Below are 20360 nucleotides of genomic sequence, written 5' to 3'. Positions count from 1 at the left end.
CTAAAGGTGATGTACCAATGCTTGGTCATCTTCTATAGTGCCATGGATCCACCAAGTGAGGATGGGAACAACTGAGAACCCATCAGTACTGAGCATCAACACACTTTTCTCCCCATTACTTCCTAAATACAGCTGTTTGCAAAGCATGTACCTTACATTATATATTCCAAGTAAACTAGGAGATGCTCAGGCTCAGTGTAAACTCTCTAACACACTATTCACAACCCCTGATAATCTGTAGTGGTTGGTGCCCACAGATGACCCTGAGACCAGTCTTCCCTGGGCTGAGGACCACATCTGTTTTTTATCTTACCCCGACCGAATTCTGGTCAGGCATCAGTAATCTTCCTAAGGGCTATCTCCCAACATATCCTGAGAACTTTAGGGTGGGGAGGAAGTAAGCTGCACTCCGGTACATATAAATGAAAAGCCACAGGGTGAAAGACAATGCTAGGCAGGACCCACCCTCGTTCAAACAAAAGCAGAGGAAGAGTTCATGCTAGCAATCTACAAGAGACTATTTTGGGGAGCACATGCACCGTCAGCAAAAATGCTCCTCTTGGTCTCCAAAAATACAGTGCTTAAGGTGCATGAGTTAACTTTTATTGGATGCTGTCAAAGTAAACGAGACGGGAAGAACAAAGGGGCAAATGCCAATCCTGTTGCATTTGCTTCCTTCCTTATCACATCTGCATGTGTCAACAGAAAGGAAAACTAATGAATGTCTTCCTGGGTTTTTGTGTCCCCTGCCCCTGGGTATTAGGAGTCTCAGACATACAAGGCAGTCTCTTCAGATATGTTCGGACTCTCTCACGAGACCTGAAGGAAAAGGGATGGATTAACTCCAGATACAAGTTATGGATGGTTCAGCTAATATCTTGTCGTAAGCAATACCTAAAAGGGGTGTGCACCCCACAAAAATGAAGCCACTTTCTACCCCCAGAATTTCCTATTAGCTTTTTAAAACAGGCAGACTGGTAGAAAACAGGACAGGAGGTTCTGTTCCTTGTTAAACACATAACCCGAGCACGGTGGAAGCATTGCCTTGTAAGATGAAGGTTCCAGACGAGGGCGAAACCGCAGGATGAGGGAATTACCTGTGATCAGGATTTCCCCAGCTGGAGAACAAGTCATGTAGCTAAGTTTGCACCCCTCCCCCACCCCCTCCCCGCAGCACCTGGCAGGTGTGAAATGCACTCAACACAGCAGGCTCCCTACATCCTCCTATGAAAGATTTCCCCTCTGGCTGGCCTGAACTCTCTATGGAGACGGGTTGGCTTTGAACTCACAGAAATCCACCTGTCCCTGCTTTCCTAGAGCTTCGACAAAGGGCATGTGCCACCATCCTGGCCTGAAGAAACTTTTGAAACTTTTGCTACTTCCCACTTATTTTCTGGCATGACATATTAACATTCGCAGCCCATGCTTTGGAAAACACATCTTTCTAACTGCTCTGGCTTTAGCACTCTATTAATCTTTCCTTGGAGAACCGACTGCTTCTCCCAGTCACTGCACTCTGTGGCCTGCCAAGCCTGCAGCCTCTACTTTTCATGAAACTCACAGGGTTGAAACAGATGACTCTAAAATCTATACAATCTGGTGGGGGGCGGGGCCGGAGCGATGGCGAAGTGGTTAAGAGCACAGGCTGCTCTTGTAGAGGTTTTGGGTCCCAGTAACCACATAGTGGCTCACAACCATCTGTAACTCCAGTTCCAGGGGATTCAGCACCCTTTTCTGATCTCTGCTGGCACCAGGCACACAGGTGGAGGTTTTGCACACTCAAGCACAATGCTTGTAGACATAAAACAAATCCAAAGAAATTTCACAAACTCTACACAGACTGTGAAATTTGAGGGTTCTTTGAAAATATTCACCGACGACCAAGACAGGATGTACACTCTCAGGTCACCATCACACAATACTAGGGGTTTCTCAGGGGTTGTGCTTATCTAGCAGGTGCTAGCACCATAGGGGTCAAGAGCAATGTGAGTTTCATGGTTCAAATTCAGTCTGAGTGCCACCAGTTCCTGGCAGAAGCCAGGGTTCAGGATGGCAACCGAGTAGGGACACAAGATCCGAAACGAGAATCAACAGACCACAACTCTTCCACACTGTTTGGTAGTTTCTTTTTTCCAGACACTATGGTACATTATTGTTTTTAGCTCTGCCTTGACTATTACTAACATCATTCTTTGGCCTGTTTCCATAAATAGTTGAAGATTCAAAAACTCAAAACATTTTAAAGATCTTTTAATCAGTTTCTCAAATTTTGAAATGTCTAATTCACAAGGAAATAAATAGTAACTGATGATGAGGAGGGCCAACTACTTATCTTCAACAGGTGTGCCGGACAAACCCGTTTGGTCTGACGCCACCTCATGGGGTTCAGGTGTCACTGCTGTAACGAGTGTCGCAGCTGCTGACATGGCACAGACCTTAAATATTTACTGTGTGAATGAATGCATGTGTGAGGGCATGCACATACTACATTAGTGCACGGAGGACAGAGGGCAATCTATGGGAGCCAGATCTGTCCTTCTGCCACGTGGGTTCTGGGAACTGAACTCAAGCCGTTGGGTTTGGCAGCCAGTGTTTTTAGCCCCTGAGCTATCTCACTGGCTCATGATTTCTTTCCCACGTCACTGGTTTGTGTATAGCAGCCCAGGCTTGCTTCAAACTCACTATGCAGCAGAGGACAACCGGATCTTTCTTGCCTCTACCTCCCAAGTGCTGGCATTACAGGTGTGCTCTGGGTTTGGGTGTTGACAGGGATTAAACCCAATACTTCATGCATGCTTGGCAAACACTCTACTAGCTGAGTTACAACTCTACCCGGCCCCACTTTAACCTACCTTTAGCCCAGGGTGACCTCAAACTCATAGCAATCCTCCTGCCTCAGCTTCTCACGTGTTAGGATTACAGATGCACACTCCTGGGCCTCATCTGGCTATGGTGTTAAATGCTTCACAGAGAAGGGTGGTTTTGCCAATGAGGACACAGCACAGAGAAAGACCGATGAGAATTTCTGGGTCCGAGGTCTTTGAAACAAGCACAAAAGCTAATTTTTTTTTTAATTTGAAAAAAATTATTTACTTTTAATTTTATATACATTGGTGTTTTACCTGCATATATGTCTGTGATGGTGTTGTATCCCCTGGAACTGGAGTTACATACAGCTGTGAGCTGCCATGTAAGTGTTGGACTAAGGTCCTCTGGAAGAGCAGCCAATGCTCTTAACCACTGAGCCATCTTTCCAACCCAAAAGCTTACTTTCTGATAGAGAAAAGCCTAAGATTTTCAAGGCTTGGAGAGTCAGCATTATCTTGGAGAGTCAGCATTATTTTGTAATTATGTCCTAAAATGTAGTTAAGATTGGATTGTAAGAAAAGTGCAATTACTGCTAAAAATAAAGTTATGAATAAAAAGCCTTAGAAAGGCCAATTTTAAAGGAAAAATAAGATTGAACTCCAAACATTCTCCTTATCCAACCTAACTGGGTTAAAGTTGGTATGATCAATACTCAAGACTCAATATGAACACAGGTTAGAGAATAGAATTTTAATTAGTATCAAAATCAGGACTTTTGGGGGCCAATTTAGTACTTGCTGGAGTAAAATTGCAAACTGTTACTTGGCAACTGACTTAGCTTCTAAATCAAGTCAGAATTACACATACTCTGTATATTACTTTAGTATATACAGCATATCCAATGATTACATGCAGAGATGGAGAGACAAGAGTTATAAAACCAAACTCTCCATTGGCACTGATGAAATTATGAGCTGGAAACAGCTGTCCAGAGGTACAGAACATCGACTTTTCATTGAAAGGGTGCTGTGAATGCTGTTCTTTCCAAGAGTTGACATAAACTCAAACAGTGAAATTCAACTGCTTTGCGGTGTGAGGAAAAGCAAGCAGACATACTCCTTTGCTTACGAAAGCCAACTTTTCAGTTGATATCCAACACATACTCAACTACCTTTAACGAAAGCTATACGATATGAGCTTAATTTTCCTGAGAATTAAATGAGACCTGCTAAATAAATAGGCTACAAAAATGACCTGCCTTTATAGGAATCTCCAAACTCGAAAGATGCCTCAACTCTGCTAAGATTCATCAAAAGCCTTTGCAGCAAGGGTTTTTGTGAGCCACGCACTTGGTCACGCAGCCTTGGAATTCTAGAAGGAAGTGCTGAATGTCGAGCAGATTCAAGGACAGCGAGGAACCGACAGTACTGAGGAGCAGGAGTAACACCCACAAAGCCATGGGCTCTGCCACCCTGCAGAGAAAAGAGCAGGGCAGATGTGGGCTGACTGGCTCTGCTCCCAGCAGCTACAAAATCCCTTCCATGAGAAAGAGCACCTTGCGTGGAACCTAGTGAGAGCCACCCAGAAGCCAGTGTTGGCCATGGCAAGGACAGCTCCTGCTGCCTTAAGTGAACCCCTCTTCTGTCAGAGTCCAGAATGTATCTGGAGGTAACGCTGGGCTTCACAGTCATTCTCCAGCTTACTAACTGCAGACTACTCAGGGTCACATGGGAGCGAAGTCATTAGGTAGCACAGAAAAGGGTATGGTCTGGCTTCAATGCAAACGCTCTTGATTTGCTGTGTAATCTAATGCAAGGCACTTCAAATATTGGTGCCTCAGTATATAAACATGTGACATGGTAGCATGTGTTCACTTACCTCAGGAAGCTTCTACACAGGTCGCAGAATGCACACTTCAGATGAAAAGCACTGTGGAAATAATTACAGCCCAGAAAACCCTCCAGTGCTTCAGTGTCTGTGGACTGGGCCCAAGTCTCCATGTTTCCTTAGAGCTTTAAATATTACATGTTGGTGGCATTCCACCCTTCACATGTGTTAGCTGTTTGGCACACAGCTGTTTATATATTTCAAGTCCTCACATTCTCTAGCCCAAAGGTGTGTCCTAATTTCCCAACACAGCCAATGCATAACCCAATGTGGAGTCCCTGTGTTGACAACTTTCAGCTTTCTCTGAGGTACATGTGACATCATAAAAAAATAAATTAAAAAAAAATTGAACTAGTGCTGTGTGAAACCATGTTTTTAATGAAAAACAAAACAAAAACGAAAACAAAAAACCCCCCCAAAACCTGAAAGTATGCCACAGCATCATCTGGTCATCTGGATTTTGAGAAAAAGGGGCCTCAACATGATACAAAATGAATGTGGCTCAAAAGAAACATTAAAAATGTAATGTTTCATACACTGAACTAACTAGAGATAATAAATTATAAGTACAGTAGTTCAAATATTGCTTTCTAGCATTAGTTTTTTTTTAAACAAGTTAAATTTAGAACTTTTTTAATTTGTTATATTCTTCTTTCAAAGGAACTGTGGACACGGAAGCCTTCACAGAATCAAAAACCATGATGCCACCTGTGGTCTTCACAGAATGTACTGGACTCTGACCACCTCAGAGTTATGACAGCTTTAGATTAATACATTATATTAGACTCCTGGAGAACTAGACTGTGAAGGCTGCCTTCACACAGCTCTCCTCAACCCTTTACACTTCCATGCCGGGTGATTCTCTGCAGGGGCTTGGCTAGACTCATAATCCAAATTATAGAAACAGTAAAGAACTTCTTTAGAACTGAAAATGTGTTTTTGTTCTCTTTTAAAAATAAAATAAGGTGCTTTTAAATTAAAGTATTTCTTGCCCTAAACAAAACTGGAACCTTGATATCTCCATATCTTGACACATTTTAACAGAAAACCAAGTTTTGGGCCATTTGTATCCTTCCAGAGTTCAGATTGGATCTAGGCTGGGCTTCGCATCATCATGCTCGTGTTTGTACATGAATGTTAAAAGGAACAGAGCGACGTCCAAGGATGACCAGTAGGCAGTGTGCGACGTGACGGCTGACCAATAGCGGCTTTCCACCAGGCCTTCTCTGAGTTCAAAGTCAATCCTGTGCTCCAGTTCCACTGAAAAGACAAGAGTTCAATGAAGATTATGGTGTGTTTGGGCAGGCTGCTGACAGCTGGGGGAAAAGCTAGCGAATGGAAACGAGCTTTAAGTTGTTACCCTCCTCACTCTAAATTTATGGGGCAGTAAAAAAGCCGAAGCTGTTAGGGTTCTACCAGTGGGCTCTGTTCCACTGCTCCAGTCAGCAAAGAATAATAAGGAAAGGAAACAACAACAAAAATTCACTTGCTATCATGGCATATTTCTGGCATTAGAAGACTATTTCTTATCTCCCTTCTTTGAAGAATTTCCTGCATCCCCGGGGAAGTGGGGAGGTCACCTGACGCCTCCTCATTGGGGACGTGTTCTGTGGGGAAATGTTCCACAACAACCATTTAAAAAAAAAATTTAAATTAATTATTATTATTATCATCATCTTACAACAGTGTTCTTCCCCACTAGGCTGAATTCCTTAGAGACAGCCGCCATACATATATCATACTGCATCTATTTAGCGGGGTCTAGCCTGTGTCTGCAACATTCGACATTCAAGCACTCAAAAGAACGCATTATGTGGTGGGATAAATTAAACTGCGGGAATATCCTGTAGGAGGAAGGGCTTTACCTATAATTTCCTGCCCTCAAACAATTCCATGCATCCAATTAAGCCTTTCCAAAACCCACCAACATTCCTCGCAATAGTGGAGAGAAATGCACAGATCAAGGCTCTTGTCAAATCTTAACGGGCTAATGTAATAGACCCTCGGAGATAACACACTGGGAAAATGATATCGCGAGTGCTGGAGGAATGGCATAAGCCTGGCAACCTAGGTTTGCTTCCTGGAATCCATGAAAAATGTGACCGAGAGAAGCAACTCCACAAGGTGTCCTCTGACTCATGTATACACATCATTTACTTGCATATACACACAATACATACTTTAAAAAAAACGGCATTATGCTGGGTGGTGGTGGTGGTGGTGGTGGTGGCGGCGGCGGTGGCAGTGGCGCACGCCTTTAATCCCAGCACTCGGGAGGCAGAGCCAGGAGGATCTCTGTGAGAGGCCAGCCTGGTCTACTGAGTGAGATCCAGGATAGGCACCAAAGCTACACAGAGAAACACTGTCTCGGACAAAAAAAAAAAAAAAGGCATTAGTATATTCAGGGTCTCTTTTAAAACTGTTCATGAGCCAAACAATACTTTGAGTGATCTGTCTTACAAACAAAAACACCCAGGTCACTACCAAATACTTATTAACATCTCTGTTTAGTGCCAAAGGATGTCAAAAGTAAAAAGTAACAAAAACAAAGAAGGCTGGAGAAAAAAAAACTAGGTTTTGCTTTATATTGGGAATGTGGCAGTTACACATAAGAAATCTTACCACTCTAGAAAATAATTTTAAATAAATGTTTGATAATGCTATTTTTTTGTTGTTGCTGTTGTTGATTTTTTTCAAGGCAGGGTCTCTCTGTGTAGCCCTGGCTGTCCTAGAACTCGTTCTGTAGACCAGACTGGCCTCAAACTCAGAACTCGGCCTCCTGAGTGCTAGGATTAAAGGTGTGCCCCCCCCCCCAGCTGCTAATGCTAATCTTAAACAGGACTTGTTTTGTGGTAACAGCGGTTGACAATATATAAACATATAGTAGTTACCTTTCAGTTATACTTTTCTGATTTATATATTTATCTATGTATCCGCTCAGAGAAGATTTATACTTATAAGTGAAATGCCTTCTAGCCTATAAAATACTTGTATAAAACACTGACATAGAACTTTCACAAAGTTCTTTTACTCTAAATTTTTCACTTAATTAAAATAAAACTAATCCACAATATAAGAAATTGCTGAAATCCATGTGGATTTAGGTAAGAATGCCCTAATCCTGTATTTTTGTACTCCATGGGCCTTCACATGAGATTTGTAGGCACTCACTCACACCAGACCAGAATAGGAAATGAGAAAACTGAATTCTCCAACGTGATACGTGGAGTCAAGATGAAGTAGGTTACAGAGAAAGAGAAGAGGTAAGTGTGTGATCTGGGAGGGTTCCACCTCAAACGCTGCTGCACGATCCTTTTTAGTCCAAAACTCTTCATTACACGTTCAAATCAAAGGCACAGTTTTCCTGCTACTGGGATTATTTGGCTCCACTCTGGTTTTAAGGTCCTGATTTTTTTTTTTTTTTTTTTTGAGACAGGGTTTCTCTGTGTAGCTCTGGCTGTCCTGGAACATGCTTTGTAGACCAGGCTGGCCTCAAACTCACAGAGACCTACCTGCTTCTGCCTCCCAAGATTAAAGGAATGCGCCACCACTGCCATGCTACCACTGTCCTAAAACACTGCTTTCATAAAGTGGTTACTCTATTTTATTATGGGCCCTTGTCATTCTTGTCACTTTTGGGGACATCGGTTATTTGTTACCTACACTGGCTTCGTCTGTGCTTTCCCACTATCACTGGGCTTGGGTTAGAGGCATCAAAATGCAAATTAGGTAGCCAGCTTCCCCACCGACCTGTTCTGGCCTCACAACTTCCTTTGTGTCCTCAGTGCAGTTACTGCACATCTTGCTGGCTTTGTGGGAAGATCAGGGTGGAAATGAAGAGGGTTTGTGCTCCCTCTCCTCTCTTCCTGTTAGGTGGCTCACAGCCTCTCCCAGGGAGAGAGATTCCACACGGCAGTACCACTTTGTACTGCTGGACAATATGCTCTTGGCCAGATAGGTTCAGACGCAGATGGACCGCTGTCTCGGTATGATCATACCAAGACTTGTTAGGACAATACAGGTGATGGATGCTCCTAGTTCCTCTAGCTGTCTGGGATCTTCTTTTTCTATGCTTCAAATACCTAAATGCAAACTCTGTTAAAAAACAGACAGACAGACAGACAGACCTTGTTCCTGGGCAGGTGGAGAGAAACAGAGCACATCTGTGGCTGAAAACAGGCGCATGTGTGCACCCAGGCTGAATGACAGCATTGGGAGTCACTCAAGTGCTGTCCTTTTCTGTGTGGTTCTTCACACAGTACCTCTCATTGGCTCGGAGCGTGTTAACGAGGCCAGGCTGGCAGGAGAGGGGCCCAGGGATTCAGCCATCTCCGCACCCTTAGAACTGCAGTAAAAGCACGTATCACCGTGCCCAGCTTGTAAAGAGTGGGTTCTGAGGCTTGAACTCAGGTTCTCTTACAAGGATTTTCCTGACTGAGCTATTTCTCCAGCCCAATTATGTTATTTTTTTTAGGAAATGTTTGTCTATATAACTGGAATTCTTATGTAAAGTAACTTCTTGAAGGCAATTTACTGAGTTAGGTCAATATAAACTCCTGCTCTGGAGGCAAAAAAAAAAGGACCCAGCTTGTTATACTCAAACACTGTTTGGGAAATATACCAAGTAGTATGGTTTTTGATAATTGAAAAAGATGTACGAAAAATTAAAGGTGGCTAAAATAACCAAAGAAAATCCTGAACACGTTTTTAACATCAAAGATAAAATTCACTATTAGTAAGAAAAACAGGAAAGAGAGGGAAACTCTAGAAGAAAGAATGAGAAATCAGTCAGTAAAGGAATTTTAAGTTGTTAGATAAGTCCTCAGTGATAGATTCGGAGTGTGCTGGACAGGAAGGCTGAGAACACCTCTGCATCAGTATCTGTTTATAAACGGATCCACCCAGGTGGAGAATGTTCTGTGTTTGTGTTGGAATGATTGTTAGCTGTGGCAGACCCACAACCCAACGCTAACGTCAGACGTCAGAACAAGCAGGAGAGATGCAGTTCTTTGTACAGGAAACCTTACATCTAAGTAGAGACAGGAAAGAAGAGCGAAATGTCCGAGGTCTCGAGGACAATGAGGAAGACAGACAGGGGCCTAATGCCTTTCTCCTGCCCCTAAAGCCCCTCTTTTGTAGGGGTGCTGTATTTTTTAGCATCTGAAGTGGTCATGAACTCTACCATTGAAGATGAGAAAATACACATATAGTCTGCAGTGGTAGCATTGAGGCTGCTCTTCCAGAGGCTAGCCCAGTTCTCACTGAGCCTCTCTAAGTAGACCATTCTCACAGTGTGCCGAGCACCACCCCTGACATATACCATACCGAGGCTAGCATCTTTACTCTGCATTACATTTTCCGGGAAAAGAAGTTGTGGGAGATAAAAGAACGATTCTTGAAGTCTGAAATCTGTGAAAAAAAACAAACAAGATGCTGTAAAGTCAAGGCTGAGGGTTCAAAACGGCCTTCACTGTTGCAATGGCCAAAACGTTAGTGCAACCTTCCAAATAAGCTGAGTAAGCCTAGCACACACACAAAGAAGCACGCCCCTAGGTTTCTGTGAAGAGCTCCTTCATGGAAAATGTAAGCACGATTCAGTTCTCAAGTGTAGTGTCAGAATCTGTTGAGAGCTCGAGACTCCTCAAACTTAGCACTAATTCAAGCTACCTAGAGGGCAACAAAACAAAAACAAAAACAAAACAAACAAAAAACCCCTGAAGGAAACAGATCCTTTCCTTTCACAACATGTTACAAACACAGGGGCACGAGAAATGAAAGCATAAAATGCTCTACAACAAGCTGGTCTTTTCGGAAGAAATGACGGCGAGCCACATGAGATGTGTCACCTCGATGAAGACAACGCAGGCCGAGAGACAACACTTACTCTTCCAAGAGAACACTTGGTCAGGAGTTCAGTCTGTGTCCTCCTTACCCTCAGATAACGAGACTCAGAGACAGTGGCGTCAGAAGAGAGGTTATCCTGAGGAGCTGAGGCAATCAGTGTGAGGAGGAGCGAGGGAGGGAGGAAGCTCAGTCACCTAATCACCACAGCCAAATTCCAGAAAGATTGAAGGAAGAAGAGAAGTTTCAGGATTGCAAGACAGCAATTACAGCATAAAAGTCAGGGTAACACAGAGTGATAGACTGAGGCAAGTCAAAGACTTACTGAGACAGATCCTGAGGGACTTAAGACAGAATCGTATTGTCACAGGTCTGAGTTTAACAGTCCTTCTCTACTCAGAGATGACTCTAGAGACTCATGATTATCTCTGACAGTCGAGCCTAAGGGTGGAGTTTAACATGAAGACTGGTAAAGCATTTACATGCAAGCAAGACACACCATGGCTGGGGTGCAGCTCCGCAGACTGTAGGCTGCATGCAGAGCACACACTAGGGCCTAGGTCTCAGGGAATATGTGGGACGAGGCTGTCCAGCTGAGCACCTATGGACTGCTCAACAGTAGGAAGGACTGCTTCTCTACTACCATTTGAGACACGTGCGGTAGTAAGAACCAAAATGAAAACATTTTCTTTGCTCGGACTCAGTATGTGTTCACTCCTTTTTCTGAGGGTCTCCACTGTCATCGTGGGAGTCTGGCCCCAGGATGGGCCCTATTGTTCATCAGTGTCTCTGCTGTGCAGCCGCAAGATTATGCAGAACTGCATGTCACTAAAGTTTATACACTCACAGTCATGTTTCTAGGTACAAATGACTGGATCATAGCGTAAGAATTCAGAGGAAAATGAGTTTTATACAGATACCAAAGTCTAAAAAGAACTGTTTACACATGGTCCCCATGACTCACAAATATAAATTTTAGCACTCAAAAGGAAGAAAAATGCTGTTGGCCCAGTTAGAAATGCTCAGCCCTACTGCTCATCCACTCCGGAGGAGGTTGAGTGTGGAGGAACCATGCAGCCTCTGGGAGGCCACCTTGACTTGTTCTGGTTGCTGGTCCCTTCAAAACTCAGGGTGGCAGACACAGCAGGAACACAATGCTACCAGGAACTGTAATGAGGCCGTCACATGACTGGAGCAGGCCAAGCCCTCCTGCTAGCTTCAGAAAGGGAGCAGCTGCCTCAGAACTTGCTGTCCATATCACCAACGGGAATACCCAAGGTCTTAGTGCTATTACTGGACACTTCAAAGTAATGTTCACTGATGGACTAGTGATTCACAGCTATGTAAGATTAAAAAAATTTGAAGTCCACTGGAAAAAGATAAAGTTCCATTTACAGCGACATGTACCCTCATAGAAATCCCTACTGTACACTAGGTAACTGGGCAGGAATAGAAGACACCCAGTGGGACACAATAAAATTCCTCAGTTTTGGAGGTCTCACAGAGCTGGATGTGTGTGTGCTTGGCTGCAGGACAGAGCAGTGTTTCAGAACTCTTAAGGCCAGACACAGGACACGTCTATCAGTGATAATGTGAAATTTAAACCTTGGTGATTGTACTAAAAATGTACTTTGTAAAAGCTAGAGGCGCTCACCCCACAGACTGTCTTGTGCTTGATAATTTAGACCCTTGTGCTACAGAGCCCTGGCTAAAATGATCTGGTAACTTCTCTCTACAGACCTGAGCGGGGACCTCCAGTATTCCCGGCCTCCCGTCCCTCTAGAAGCTACAGAGGTAAGTAAGCTCAAGGAGAACTGTAGGAACTGACATGCAGAGTCCAGGAAGCCCGAGCTGCTGTGCGGCAGGGTCTGGGTTGCCACGGTGGTGGTTGAGGGTGAAGAAACAGGCTTCTTCTCGTCTTCCACTGTGTCTTTAGATGTCTCAGATGGCTGTGATGTCGAAGAACGTCCAAATCTCGAGAACAACATTCCTCCAAGCCCCTTTCCAATGCTAGCAGCCCCTGTAAGTCACAAAATAGGGTGGTCACTCTGCTGACTCATCTCACAGCACACTCAAGAGCGCCACCCATAATTACAGCCAACTGGCAGACGGGCCAAGCCCACTCATTTTCTTCCAGGGTGGGGACCTAAAAAAATTCCAATTTCTATGTAGGTTTCTAAGTAAGAACGATGTTTAAAAGAATAAAGTTGTATAAATTCTAGGGATACAGATACATGAATATACAACCAAGATGGTATTGTATTCAAATGTTCATTATTATGGAAGTACTTGGCAAAATTAAAATGTCTAACAAAAACTCATGCTGTTGACACGGGGCATATACCTGCTATTAGTAGACATACTTCTTACTAATAAATTTATGCTATAAAAAGCCTTCCATAACCTCTGGGCAGGAAGTCACACCCAAGCAAGTCTGGCAGGTAAGGCCTACTTACAGTGCCCTCTTGTGGCATTTGGATCAAGGACACTAAGCCAGAAATAAAGGCCAAACTCAGTGGAATGCCACTGAAATACCCAATTTCTGTGCTGGCACCAGGAGTTACTCAAAGAGAGATGAGACAGTCGTTGCCCTAGGAAGCAAAAGCACTAAAGGACTTGACTTTCAGAAGACGCCAGAGTCCTGATGGGGAGGTTCTCCCAGAATGCAGAAGAGTGAGTGGAGCATTTCTTAGGTCCCTCCGCAAGTCACGGGGCCAAGACTACAGTGAGTGACAGAATGCTGCTTCTTGTTCTTCTCCATTGTAAGTGTAGGACGTCAGAGCTTCTGCTCAGTCAGCAGGGAAGCTAATTCCAGGAGACGGACAGCTGAAGTTTTCTATCAGCCTATTTCCAACTCCCCCCAACTCAAGTGCTTCCATTCACAGTTAGAAATGAGAGCGATTACCCAGTATGCTGGCTTTGCCAATGTTAGTTATGGACTCTCCATAGTGGCGCCGCGATAAGACTGGGGAGGTCACGGGGCTCGGGATATTTGCCATGCTTTCACTCTCCGAAACTGAGGTAGGTTCTTTTGCTGGGTTGAGAAAGTTTGGCTTCATATGCTCATAAGGTAGAGGATTTGAAGTGTTGTACCAGTGGATCTGGACCGGCGAGATGTTGCTGTAGTGTTTCAGAATCAATGGCTCTAATCTGTAGGCCTAGATAGTTAAAAATGCATAGAAATACAATGTTAATACACATGGCTGGATTTTAGTAAAATGTTTATTCCCAAAGCTCGGCTGAGTAAGTGAATCTTAGAGCAGGAATTTTAAAAATGGCTTAACTATGCTTCTATATTTTTCACTGTTAATATATGTGCCTGTCTAATTACATATTCTTAATGATGAGATTATAAAAAAAAAACTGGAGTTAGTTTTGATTAATGGTGTCTATTAATTCATTTTCAGCGAAAAAGACTAAATTTTACCACATTCTGATATAGTCTAACAAGATTTATGTCAGACTCACAAAGCTGAAGTGGTCGATGATAGCCCAAAACGTAGCAAATAAGGTCGATCTCTAATATTTAGATCGTTTATTACACCTGATTTCAAACACATGACTCCAATAAGAGCCTAACTTGAAGGCCAACGAAAGGCTGCTGCCTACAGCAACGAGCCAGTCATCAGTTGTAGGTGCAGCGTCAGAGGCCCTCAGCACAGTCTCACCGTCACGGTTTGCCATTAGGTCACAGAATCTCAGAGTCGTCTTATAGGAGGACCTTGGCCTAGCAAAGGTCCACACGAAGCATTAAAGAAAAGCAGTGCAACTTGGTGGCAAGATGCATGCTTAGGACATGGGAAGCATGGGTTCAAATCCCAGAACCCAATACATAAAAGCCAAATTTGAGATGTAAAAAGACGACAGAATTCACGTGTGCAGAAAGACACCTGAACATACAGACATGCTGGTCTCTGAGGGACTGCGGCTCTGTACTCTGGATCTGAGCCTCTGACAGACTGAGGCTGTCCTCCTGGAAAAAGATTACTTTCACTCTTCCGTTTCAGTTGGAGCTTTCTCTTAACATGGCAGTTGATAGCTTAAACACACAGGACTTTCTAAAATTCACAGAGTCTGTCAGTCAGTGTTTGTTTGGTAGTAGCTAATGACCTTTCAAAAGACTTCACACAAGTATAATAAAAGCCAATTTCAGATAATTATTTAAAATAGTTTTACTGTGTGTGCATTATACTGACCATTATCCCTAACAAGATGTAAGAAGACTCCACTGTGTGGGGGAGAATCAGACCAGGTTCCTCCAGTAAACTAAGTAAACTGAGCTACACTCCAGCCTAAAGTATTTGTCTTGTCTAAAAACCTCTTCTTGGCTCTCACTATTTACGACTAGATGTAAGATCTTAGACTGTTTACATTTAAAAACATTTAAAAAAGCAAATATAGTAGAAAATTGAAAAAAATGAGTATTTTATACTTTGACTCAATTAAATGCATGGCTTTACCTTTCATGTTTTCAAGAGGATCTGTTAGGTTCATCTCAATTACACAGGACATTTTAGTAAACGGCACATAAAGCAGGGTTTCTGTATTTCCTGATTTATTTCTGTGTCTGTACACCAAGACATACAGGACAACTGTGGGAGGTGCTTTTCTCTTCCATCACGTGGTTCCAGGGAGTACTCTCAGGCTGTCAGGCATGGCGACAAGCACCTCTACCTGAGTTCTCTTGCCAGCCTTTTAATCAGGACTTAAGATTTCTGTTCCTAGGCCATTGGCATTATTACTGGCTAGGATTTGAAATTAATAGATGCTTGTCTCTTGTACTGCTGTCCAGGGGCATTATTTTTATAACTTTTTTAAAAAGATTGATTTATGTGTATGTGCACCAAGGGTGTGCAGTGCCCATGGAGGCCAGAAGAGGGCTCCCCTGAAGTTGGATTTACAGAAGGTAGTGAGTCACCTGATGTGGGTGGGTCTGGGAACCAAACCCAGGTCCTGTGCAAGAGCAGCAAGTGCTCTTAACAACTGAGCTATCTCTCCAGTTCCTGGTAAGGTGTTACAAGAGAAGATCCTCTCTAATATTTTATTTCATCAACTCTGAATGAACCAACACACGGTGTTAAAAACATAACTTTTCCAATGAGTTAGAAAATGAATTCTCTTGTTAGTTCATGGCCCCTTACAAGGTTTCTCACAGAGCAACAGTTCAGATCTAGGAAGCTCACAATAAAACTCACCACTGGGTCTGTAGGATGAAAAATATTTAGTAAGCGATTACAAATCTCTCTAGGTAAAATGTGGTCTTGACTTCCAGTATTTCCTGGCCGGATGCCACGCAATGCCAAAAAAACTGCTAGTGGGGATCCCATACAGAAGAAATTCTCAACCTAAAATGAAAAGAGCCATCCTAAATTTAAAAAATGATGAAGTGTTATTTTTAACAGAATCTGGGGATAACACGTTACATAATAAAATACAAACAATAAAATTCCCTCTAAGTATCAGCTTTGTCTACATTACTTGTTAATTACATACTAGTCATTAATGATTTTGTAACAATTTACTTCCAGGAGGGTTTTCAGTATTTTAAAATCTGACAAGTTGAAACTGAGAAAAGGAGGGAGGTGAGGAGAAGCAGTCATTGTGTCTAGCATTCACTAGTCAGGGCGTACTGAGCTAGGACACGTGACCACACTGCTAGACGAGATGCTGTGATGGTCGGGACCAGCATGGGAGAGCCACTGTTCCCGAGCTGACAGTGGCGTGTGGGAGGCACAGTGGAAGGAATGTCATACGAGAATGGAGCCTCCAACTCTGAGGGCTTTACAGAGGGTGGGTGAGCCGTGACCAGTACAAGAGAGTAAGGGTTTCTACGGTTGAGACTGGGGTTTCAGGGCTAGGAGAATGACAGACGAGACTGATACTCATATGGACTAAAGCAGAGAGAGGAAGGTACTGGAGCATTTTTGAGAAAAGACACAGGTAAGACTGAAAAACTACGTGCGCATGTGCATGAGTCTTCTTGTCAGATCTCTAAGGAAGATGGGATTAATTTATATCTTAGGCAGTGAAGAACAGCACTTAATCCATACTCTGGGAAGCATAAGCTAGTAGTAATGTGTATGGATACACCAGAAAATTGAGATACTATTGATTTCTGGGGAAAAAAAATCTCTTGAAAGAAATGAGGCAAGAGATAATCTCAAGTTGGGTAGGCCCAGCTGTCATTCATAATGGGAACATTCAAGGACAGAGTGGGGTCACAAGCTTGATCGGAGACGATAAAGAATGGGCCAGAGACAACAATATAATTTCATTGTCAGAGGAAACTGTCCCCAGATCTTATGTTTGTTCACAGTTAAGTTTGAGACCTCTGCAATATGTGGGTGAAAAGTCAGAGCAGGGGATACAGAATTGTATCTTCTGCCATTCACATCTATATCCACACCACCATCATTGTAGTCAGAGCATGTGAGGCTAAGAAAGTCAACGAGCTTGCCTAGGATGTGCTTAGAACATGGACAGCTTGCCTAGGATGTGCTTAGAACACTGACTACATTTAGTCAGCAGGAGGAAGAGGGAACTCTAGAAGGGAGAGTGAAAGAAAGAACCAGAATAAATGGTTCACGTAAGTGAGATTCTGTTCATAATAGCCATCATCTGTCACCCTAACAATATTGTGACAGGGTCTTGACCTCCAATTTTATACACCTGTAACTCTTTCCAAAAAGATCACAGAATGACTTTTATTTTCAGAGTGAAAAAATATGCACGAATATTTATTTTGAATGAATATTCTGAAATAGGGCCTTTGTGTTTCTGAGCCTAGAGTCCTCACACATGCCACCAAGCTGCCCAGTCCAAGGAAAAGCTGTAAGTAACAAGGCACAGCTGGTATGAACTAGTTCTTATACAAAGTGGGAAGAGGAGGTCTGAAAGAGAAAATAAAGCCACACATGTGACTCATGTCTGTAATCCCAGTACTCATGAGACTGAAGCAGGACTGGGAGTCTGAGGCCAGCCTGGGCTACAGGGTAATTAGCCTGGGTTACTTGATATCAGAGGTTCTGTCTCAAAAAGCAAAAACAAGGGTTTGGGGGTGTGTGTGGCTCAAGAGAGCATTTACTCTCTAGCTTGACGACCTAAGTTCGAATCCCTCACGTTCACATGAAGAAACTGGGTGTGGTTATGCATGCTTGTCACCCCAGGATTGTGAAGGTTCTGAAACCCTGCAAACTAGTCAAAATGGAAAGCTTCTAGTTCAGTTTGAGATTCTATCCCAAGGCAGTAAGGCAGAGTGATAGAGGAAAACATTCGAGATTGTACTCGACCTCTGTGTATGCAGGACAAACACCTGTATATTCAAGTGCATGCCCCAGCACACCCCCCCCCACCTGCATATTCAAGTGCATGTCCCAGCACACACCCCCACCTGTGTATTCAAGTGCATGTCCCAGCACACACCCCCACCTGTGTATTCAAGTGCATGCACTGGCCCACCCCTACACACACACCTGCATATTCAAGTGCATGCACCAGCTGCCCCCACACACTTGCACCAGCCCCCCAATATACAAAAAATAGGTGACAAGAGAGAGGTATGACATTCTATGCACAATGCTTTCTGCATTGCCTAGTCACTCCAGAAACATCTGTTAAGTCGTTTCTTCTGTGTTGTTTTGTTTATGATGACTACAGTCTGACATACGCGGAAGTACTGTTCTCTCAGTCTGTTATGACTGTCAAATGATCAAAAAACATTAAAATATCATGTGTGTACATGTATGATGTATATGTGGGGGCATGTGTGTACTGTGGCACATATGTGGTGGTCAGAGACAATTCTGTAAAGCTGATTCTCTCCTTCTGCCTTTTGTGGGTTGCAGGGATTGAACTCATGTCACCAGACTTGCACGACAAGCTCCCTTCCCTGCTGAGCCATCGCACCAGCCCCATCAAAGAATTTCGAAGACAAAAAGGAACTTTAGATACTTAGTTTAGCTTCCTCATCTAGAGACAAGTCAAGAGCTGAGTTCAGAAATGACACATGACTTGGCTAACATTACTATCTAGATAGGACAAAAGTCACGACCAAATCAAAGCTTCACTGTCCACACTGCAAGCTGACAACTGTCACTGCTCTCTTCCTGGTTTTGAAGCTCAGTGGTCAACTGCAACAGGACAGACGCCAGCATCCTCAAGGTCAATCCAGCTGCTGGTTATCCACAGGAAAAACTTGTTTTCTTCTGACCCTGTTCTCAGATGGCCTTCTTAATTCTCAACTTCTATGTTTCCCTCCAAATAACAATGAGGAGCCTTTATTAACCTATGCATGACTTGCGTCAGAAGAAACCCAATTATATGCGCAGGTTCTAGTCACGTGGTACTGAATCTAAGATCATAATAGACTTAATGTGTCCTATCCAATTCTCTAGTAAAAACCAGTTTTCTTTATCTACCAGATACATTTATACATTAGCATTAATTACATATAATAGTGCTGGTATTCAAATTCTAGATTGGTAACTCCAGAGAACATATTCTTTAAATGCATGTTTCAACTTTACCATTTGACCATGCCTCCACCTCCCATCCCCCGCCCGCACAGTGCTAGCGACTGAACCTAGTGCCTTGTGCGCGTGGGCCAAGCTCTTTGCCACTGAGTTATGAGCCCTGCTCAACAATGTAGTTTTTAAACGTATGGTATAAGTTCAAAGAAACACAGTGTGGGGGAGCCCAGTTACAGGGATCTGGCACCCTCTTATGGCCTCTGCAGGCACCAGGCACACATGTGGTTTTCACATATTCATATAGGCATTCACCCATGCTCACAAAAATAAATACCAGTTAAAGAGGAACTGTGTAAGCCATAGAGTCACCCCCCACTTTAAGCTGCACACTAAGCTCCTGAGTGAGAAGGGAAACACCAGGGGCAGCCATGTGGTGCACTGTGCACGCAGAGGTCATGTTAGAGGCTCAGCACTGCAGGGGAGAACATTTCCCAGTGCTGTCGGTGCCGACGTCTCTAACGCCTTATGTGTTCCTAGAGCGCTGTTTTACTAGTCTAAAAACCAGTTTCACTCTGCCCCTCTCAAGCAGATGGCAGTTCCCCTTCTCTCACAGCCCCTTGCCAAGTCCTGACAACTCCAGTCAAACTGACCCTGGGAGCTTTGCCTTGGGCTTTTGTGGAGACTTCATACACGGAAGCGCCCAGCTTTCTTCCCTGAATTCAGGCCAGCCCATTTCCTTTTATTTCCTTCTTGTTGCTGACACATTTTGTTAGTTCTAAACAGTCAACATTTCACACACCTGCCTCAACTTTTCCTTTCCTCCCTTTCCTCTTCTCTTCTGACTTGGCCAAATGTAAACTGAGGTAAAGAACAAGTGTTCATCCTCGGAAAGCCAGCCACCCCTCGCCAGTGCATGACTGCTCTGCACACCACTACAGTCTGGGGCTGGAGAACCACCTTGCCCACGCTGCTCTTCGAAGCAGAGCGTCCAGGCACACAGCACATAACCACTCACGGCTAAACTTCCATTTGTGCCAGGACTCCGCACTCCAGAGTTCAAAAAGTACCGAGACAAGGAGAAGCTGGTCCCTTCCCTTACCTTAAATTTTAAGGCAGGTGTTTGTGTTACGGATGACGCCTTCAATCCATGCAGACGTTCTTCTATTTCCCTCAGCCTAGGAGGCAGTATGAGATCACACATACATACATTTATAGTTTCACTACAAATCATCATTGTATTAGAGGCTTACTATGTCAGGAAGCAAATGACGGCCCTTGCACTAATCCCCATCTGTGACAATGTTTAATTAATGTTCCTGCTGTACTGCGTAAGGCCTGCACAGGGACTTCTTATGA

General features: G+C 43.6%; 1 protein-coding gene and 1 long non-coding RNA gene across 5 annotated transcripts in view; both read right to left on the bottom strand.

The window, feature by feature from the left end:
* Nucleotides 1–3539: 3539 nt before the first annotated feature.
* On the bottom strand, nucleotides 3540–5092 carry LOC131920094 (uncharacterized). The gene is made up of 2 exons (XR_009381501.1): nucleotides 4687–5092; nucleotides 3540–4280 (listed from the first exon to the last, which is right to left on the bottom strand). It is a non-coding gene; the product is annotated as an uncharacterized LOC131920094 (long non-coding RNA).
* Nucleotides 5093–5627: 535 nt separating this feature from the next.
* The window catches only part of Ddhd1 (DDHD domain containing 1), a 73759-nt gene continuing 59026 nt past the window's right edge, over nucleotides 5628–20360 (bottom strand). For 2 of the 4 annotated variants that reach the window (XM_059273761.1, XM_059273763.1), the window contains 6 exons: nucleotides 20104–20179; nucleotides 15732–15881; nucleotides 13442–13694; nucleotides 12365–12556; nucleotides 10021–10104; nucleotides 5628–5955 (listed from right to left, as the gene is read on the bottom strand). In XM_059273761.1, coding sequence (XP_059129744.1) covers nucleotides 5777–5955; nucleotides 10021–10104; nucleotides 12365–12556; nucleotides 13442–13694; nucleotides 15732–15881; nucleotides 20104–20179 — 934 coding nt within the window. In that variant the 3' untranslated portion in view covers nucleotides 5628–5776. The remainder of the gene's footprint in view (nucleotides 5956–10020; nucleotides 10105–12364; nucleotides 12557–13441; nucleotides 13695–15731; nucleotides 15882–20103; nucleotides 20180–20360) is intronic. The other 2 variants (XM_059273762.1, XM_059273764.1) reach the window with 1 other exon arrangement.

Source organism: Peromyscus eremicus, chromosome 9 (assembly GCF_949786415.1).
Source record: "Peromyscus eremicus chromosome 9, PerEre_H2_v1, whole genome shotgun sequence".
Taxonomy (NCBI): Eukaryota; Metazoa; Chordata; class Mammalia; order Rodentia; family Cricetidae; genus Peromyscus; species Peromyscus eremicus.
Note: the sequence above shows the minus strand (reverse complement) of the source record. Positions and strands in the feature narration are given on the sequence as shown.